At 47.5% G+C, this 6,748-nt stretch overlaps 1 protein-coding gene across 1 annotated transcript in view; it reads left to right on the forward strand.

The window, feature by feature from the left end:
* Positions 1 to 5,125, forward strand: part of NOCT (nocturnin) — a 23,410-nt gene extending 18,285 nt beyond the window's left edge. The window contains exons 2-3 of the mRNA XM_060012993.2: positions 1,847 to 2,119; positions 3,129 to 5,125. Of these exons, the coding sequence (XP_059868976.1) occupies positions 1,847 to 2,119; positions 3,129 to 3,952 (1,097 nt within the window). The 3' untranslated portion in view covers positions 3,953 to 5,125. The remainder of the gene's footprint in view (positions 1 to 1,846; positions 2,120 to 3,128) is intronic.
* Positions 5,126 to 6,748: the final 1,623 nt, after the last annotated feature.

Raw genomic sequence — 6,748 nt, forward strand, 5'->3', positions numbered from 1 at the left:
TATAACAAAGTGAATCAGCTATACATATACATATATCTCCATATCCCCTCCCTCCCTCCCTATCCCACCCCTCTAGGTGGTCACAAAGCACCGAGCTGATCTCCCTGTGCTATGCGGCTGCTTCCCACTAGCTATCTATTTTACATTTGGTAGTGTATATATGTCCATGCCACTCTCTCACTTTGTCCCAGCTTCCCCTTCCCCTTCCCCGTGTCCTCAAGTCCATTCCCTACGTCTGCATCTTTATTCCTGTCCTGCCCCTAGGTTCTTCAGAACCTTTTTTTTTTTTTAAGATTCCATATATATGTGTTAGCATACGGTATTTGTTTTTCTCTTTCTGACTTACTTCACTCTCTATGACAGACTCTGGGTCCATCCACCTCACTACAAATAACTCAATTTCGTATCCTTTCATGGCTGAGTAATATTTTTACTGCCTTAAAAAAAAAAACCCAAAAAACCAGAAGTACAGAAGAAAGATTTTCAGAGTTGTACCGCCAGCCAAGAAGAAAGCTCCTCTGGACCCATGTACTCAGAGAGGCAAACAGATTTATTAAAAGGAACTTAATATACTGAAATCAAACAGTTTCGGGACAGGTGTGTGCGTGTGTTCACGCGTGTGCGTTTGTGAGAACAGGCTTGCTGGCAGTCGCACGTGCACAGAAATGTATGTTGGGAAAACTGGTGTGTTTCTTTGCCTCCATCTAGCTTTCTTGCTGGGGAACTACTTTTGAGTTGATGAAAAGGAACAGTAGAAAGCATGCTTGCATGCTTGTTAACCCTTGGTGGTGAACACTTGAGTCTGCTTTTGTGACCTGCTACAGCAGGTTCCATCAACCGCTAGTTTCAGATGCAATCCGCTTGCCAAATAATACGTTTTATGAAGGAAACTTTGTGTCCTGCAAGAGGAGGCCAGGACTTGGACGGGGTAGGGAAATCCAGGTTCCTCCATACCAGGAACCGCGCACAGAATCGAGGAGGTGGTTCCAGGTAGAAGGTGCCCCTAATGCGCACTATAATGAGAGGCAACACGGCTGACCTTGAAAGGAGCAGGCGGCTACTTACCAGGGAGGCGCGGGCACAGCTCTCCTCACGCGGACTCGTTGAAGGTTGTGCTCTAGTCTCCTTAGTGAGTTCATGTCCAGTTGGATAACAGTAGGAAGCCTCGGAGGCGCACTGACAGTGCCTCCTGCACCGCTCCTCCCCCTTTCTCCTCCCAGGATCCCAGAAAATGTGGGCAACTGCCTGTGCTCCCAGCCCCGTTTCTGACTTGTTAAAAGTCTGGCGGTCGATATTAGATGACAGACCATACTGCTCCGTGATGTCCGGAGTCCCACAGAGAGCCAGATCCCTGGTGTACAGTTAACATGGACGAGAAGTGGGATATGGACTTAATCCAGCCGTTTCTCGCCACAGCAGAGGCATCTGTATAGGTGACATGGCTAGGGCAACAGCCTGCTCTAACCGAACCTGTTCTCCAGGATTAACTGGGCTTTCTGATATCTGGCTCTGTACACACTGGCCTTCACGTTCTCACTTAAAATGCACAGAAAAAGGAATATGGATTTTGTTTTGCCGTGCTTTCATAAGACTGCGTCTGTAAATTATAAAGACAGATCCTAGGTTAGAATAAGCCATAAAGATCGAGGTATCTCAACAGCGGTATTTCAAGTACCCGCGCTAAGAGAAAGCTAGAACCCGGAAACTCCTCTAATCCACCCTGTAGAACGCGAACGTGGCAACATCGCCTTAAAGTGAGCTCGCGTGCCCGCGGCTTCCGTGGACAGTAAGTGCCTTGTCTTCCGGCGAGGAGCCGGGCGAGTGACTGTGCTTTCCTTCCCCGCAGCGTGTCCCATGGGAAGCGGCACGAGCCGGCTCTACAGCGCTCTCACCAAGACCCTGGACGGCAGCTCCGCCTCCCAGCACCCAGCGTATCTGGTGGCCCCCGACCCGGAACACCTGGAGCCCATTGACCCTAAAGAGCTCCTTGAGGAGTGCAGGGCCGTCCTGCACACGCGGCCTCCCCGCTTCCAGCGGGGTTTCGTGGATCTGAGGGCCGATGGCCCCAGTAGTAGCCACACACCCATCCGGGTCATGCAGTGGAACATCCTTGCCCAAGGTACGTGTGCGCGCAGGGAGAGGGGCGGGGCGCTGGGGCCGCCCGGGGAGCTCCCGCACGGGGAGGCCAGGAAGGGGTGACGTCTGGCTTTCACTGGCCACTCCATCAGCTGAAGACGTACTCCTTCCCCTCCACGTGTGCAGACTTTCCGTGCTCGGGGAAGTGTCTGCTTCGCGGCACGTGCTTCTTGTCGCCTGTTAGCCCATAAGCTTTCATCAGTTGTCCACAGCACTAAGATAGCACCTGGAAGGGGGAAACTGAGTCTACCAAATGGGTGACCCTGAACCTTCTGCAGGGAATGGGGGCTGTGGTGGGGTGGCGCTGAGTCGGGGTACTCCTGAGGCCAGCTTCTTATCCAGACGCCTCTTCATATAATTTGAGGCCAGAGATGTTGCTTCAGTTCTCTGTGCTTTAAGATACTACTCTGTACGGTAGCAAGGACTCCTTTCCTGCGTCCGCTCAGTTAAAAAACAGGTGTGTCAGTCAACCTTATTGCCGATCACGTGGCAGTTGAAATTTTAAGAAGAAACCAGGGTCACCATTTTTTCTGGAAAAGAAGGGCATGCTCCCTGACTTTCCACTCTTTGATTCATTTGTTTTTTCCAGGTGTAGGAAAAAGCTGCCCATTATTCTAAGTGGTGTCTATAAAGGCCTAGTATGGCTTATTATAAGTCAGTGTTGAAAGCACTCTCTAGAGTTAAATGTATTTACTTCGTCTGGCATAGTTTAGATCTCTTGGATGCCAGAGAACACTGTCTAAAGCTAAAACTTAAGGAGATCTTATGTCCTAGAACATAGTGACAAGAGATAGTTTTAATACGAAAGGATCGGTTAGTTGCTTGCTTCATCTGCATGGTAAGAGGTCGGGGCAGTAAGAGAAGAACCACCCAGGGCATCTGAAGCAGGGGAAGCGCTCTGAAGGTCTTGGGTAGCGTCAAGCCTGAGGAGACTCGCAGGTACCTGGTAGCGGTTCTTAGTCGCTGACCACTGACCGGCTTTTTTCTTTCAGCTCTTGGAGAAGGCAAAGACAACTTTGTACAGTGCCCTCTTGAAGCACTCAAGTGGGAAGAGAGGAAATGTCTCATCCTGGAAGAAATCCTAGCCTACCAGCCCGATATACTGTGCCTCCAAGAGGTGGACCACTACTTCGACACCTTCCACCCCCTCCTCAGTAGACTGGGCTATCAGGGCACGTTTTTCCCCAAGCCCTGGTCACCTTGTCTGGATGTGGAACACAACAACGGACCAGACGGCTGTGCCTTGTTTTTCCTCCAGAACCGATTCAAGCTAGTCAACAGTGCCAACATCAGGCTGACGGCCATGACGTTGAAAACCAACCAGGTGGCCATTGCCCAGACCCTAGAGTGCAAGGAGTCCAGCCGACAGTTCTGCATCGCCGTCACCCACCTGAAGGCTCGCACTGGCTGGGAGCGATTTCGATCGGCTCAAGGCTGTGACCTTCTCCAGAACCTGCAGAGCATCACCCAGGGAGCCAAGATTCCCCTCATCGTTTGCGGGGACTTCAACGCAGAGCCGACAGAGGAGGTCTACAGACACTTCGCCTCCTCCAGCCTCAACCTGAGCAGCGCCTACAAGCTGCTGAGCGCGGACGGGCAGTCGGAACCTCCGTACACGACCTGGAAGATCCGGACCTCGGGCGAGTGCCGCCACACGCTGGACTACATCTGGTATTCCAAGCACGCGCTCAGCGTGAGGTCGGCCCTGGATCTGCTCACGGAGGAGCAGATTGGACCCAACCGCCTGCCGTCCTTCAATTACCCTTCAGACCACCTGTCCCTAGTGTGCGACTTCAGCTTTAACGAGGAGCGTTGATGGACGTTTATACCTGCTTGTCTGTGTCTCCTTCATCCCAAGTCTTAACCAGGGACGTTTCGGGAAGCTGAAATGAGATGAGAGGTTGACTGAGGAAGGCCCCCCAGTTCCTCTCACTTCGGTTTCCATGTCTCCAGCATGCCCTTGGGAAGGAACCCCATTTGCTCACAAACCTTTTCCATTAAAACCTACAGCGAAAAAGGTGTTTGCACTCCAGGTTTGGTTTGTATTGTTTTCTTTCCCTTAGCGTTAATTACATTTTGATCCTTTAAGGGCATTATATTTGGCTTTGTTCGGAAGCTCTTTCAGTGTCAGGATCCTGTATCGAAATAGACTTGCTCGAGTCCCCTGTAATTAACAAGTATGCAGGAACAGTTTCTCTAGACAACGTTTCCAGTTATTTATTTGTGGTTTTTTAAAAATACCAACAAGTCATGCATGGCAATATTTATTTTTTTTATATTTTCGTGTAAAATTAAGTAAATAAATTATAGCATTATGAACATTTAAAAACCATGCAAAACATAAGTTATAGAGTAATTTATAGTAATCTTCTTAAAACGTTAAAGATGTTCTTACTTGGGGTCTAATAAAATCGTAGTGTACAAAGGAACCGTTTAGGCTGGAGGGGTTTTTGCTTGCTATTTAAGTGGAAATATCAGTTCTCCTTGATACGTTCTTCACAAATCCTTGCTGTGTCTCCGTGTCCCCCATTATTATGTTTCTTGAAGAAATTCCATTTCTGGTTTTCCATCGGAATGCTATCGGTGTACATTTGCGGTCACTCAGAAGTGTCATTATATGTATTGAATATGCTTTGCACGGTAGGTCGTTTAGGAGCTGATATGTGGCAGTGGCTAAGTCAGTGGGACCTTCTTTTCAGAGATGGGAAACTACTTTTAGCCTGTTAATGAGGCTGTCGTTGAGATTTACTAAGATAGCCAGGTGACTGGTTTAAAACAACTAGAAAGCAGAATATAGAGTTAGAAAGATAACCCGGAATTCTCTTCCCTCAGAAATAAAAGTGGTAAAGATAACAGGTGAAACCCCTTCCTAACAAAAATCCCCAAAAAATAGCCCACTGGTAATAAATGGATAGATGTTTTAACCCATGAGTTGTAAATATTTAAGATCAATAAATAAATGGTCTTTTAAAGCCAGTGTTTTCATATCTTGTCTTTTCGATGCAAAGAGAATCTGAGAACAGACTGGATCTTTCAATCCTCTTAATGCGGTGCCCACACCGTCCTTTCCACTCACACCTTCTTTTTTTTTTTTTTTTTTTTTTTTTTTGCGGTACGTGGGCCTCTCACTGTTGTGGCCTCTCCCGTTGCGGAGCACAGGCTCAGGACGCGCAGGCTCAGCGGTCATGGCTCACGGGCCCAGCCGCTCCGCGGCATGTGGGATCTTCCCGGACCGGGGCACGAACTCGCGTCCCCTGCATCGGCAGGTGGACTCTCAACCACTGCGCCACCAGGGAAGCCCACACCTTCATTTTTAAACTGGACACAGGTGGATCTGTAGTCGCACGTTGAAGGCATCTGTGCTCTGCTTATGAGGTGTCGCTCGGTGACAGGGTTGGAGTCCCCAGAGTAGCTCCTCCAGACATTTCTGCATTGGAACCACTTCGGAGACAAGTGAGGTTTTCAGTATATTGTATACACGAAATCTTGGGACTACCTGGAAGGAATGGCAGTTGGGAAGGACATCTGTACCAACTGTCATCTGGTTCAGGTCTTAGCGTGACTAGTTCATATGTTGTTGAGAAGCAGAATACTGATCCGTACAGCAGGCATTGAATGTTGTTTACCTACCGCAAAACACACCAACCTGAAGAGAAATTATAATACCCATATCATAAGCAAATCTGGATGAGAATGAAAGCCAAAAGAGTGTTTGAATTTCAAATGTTGTCCACCAGTATACAAGCTAGCAGGCTGTGGTTTGGGGGTGGAACTGGGGGTGGGAGGGAATGCCACTGAGCAGAAGGGCTTCGGGAATACCAACAAGTCATCCTTCAGTATTAGCGGGGCCGCAGGCCTAAGCACTTACCAGTGTGCTTTTGTTGTTTGTATTTGTCTTCATTTAAAATGTAATCACGTGAGCATTTTATGTAAACAGGTTTTTAGTATATAAATCTTGATAGGTGGCACTTTTATATTTTATTTTTACTTCCCCTCTAGTCTTTCTTTGCAGGCAGCTCTGCCTTGTGGACCATCAGGGTAACCTGAAGGCATAACAGTAAATAATAAATCTATTCTAAATTTTTTTAAGTATGTTCCATTACTGAGTTTCTCTTACTCCGTCCCTATGTGCCTTTTGATCCAGCTTTTCCTTTTATATCCCATAATATTTTGATTGTGGTTGTAATTAGTCTTAGAAATTGTGCAGATTCTTGATGACAGAGTGAGAGTGGATTTTTGTTTTTCTTCCTCCATGCCGTATTTCAGTAGACTCCATTCTACGAGGTAGTAGGAATGGCCGCCTCATTTACTTAAGTAAAGCATAGTGGCGTATATCTGTATAACATTTGAGTTCCTTATCTTTGGTTCTGAGAGCTTTACATATGATCTTAAAACTACTCTTAATTTAAAATGGGGCTTAAAAGGTCCAAATAATTTGACCAAAGTCTCAGGATTCACCCTCAGGTCTGTCATGACCCCAAAGGGCTCACTTCCTTCCCCACCACCATGTGCCCTCGGCCTTGAGTGAGTACAGATGGGAGAAAAGTAATATTCTTGGGGTGGAAGAGATTTGTTGAATGCAAAATGGTCAAACACATAAGTCATACTTTTT

This window comes from Delphinus delphis, chromosome 5 (assembly GCF_949987515.2).
Source record: "Delphinus delphis chromosome 5, mDelDel1.2, whole genome shotgun sequence".
Lineage (NCBI taxonomy): Eukaryota > Metazoa > Chordata > Mammalia > Artiodactyla > Delphinidae > Delphinus > Delphinus delphis.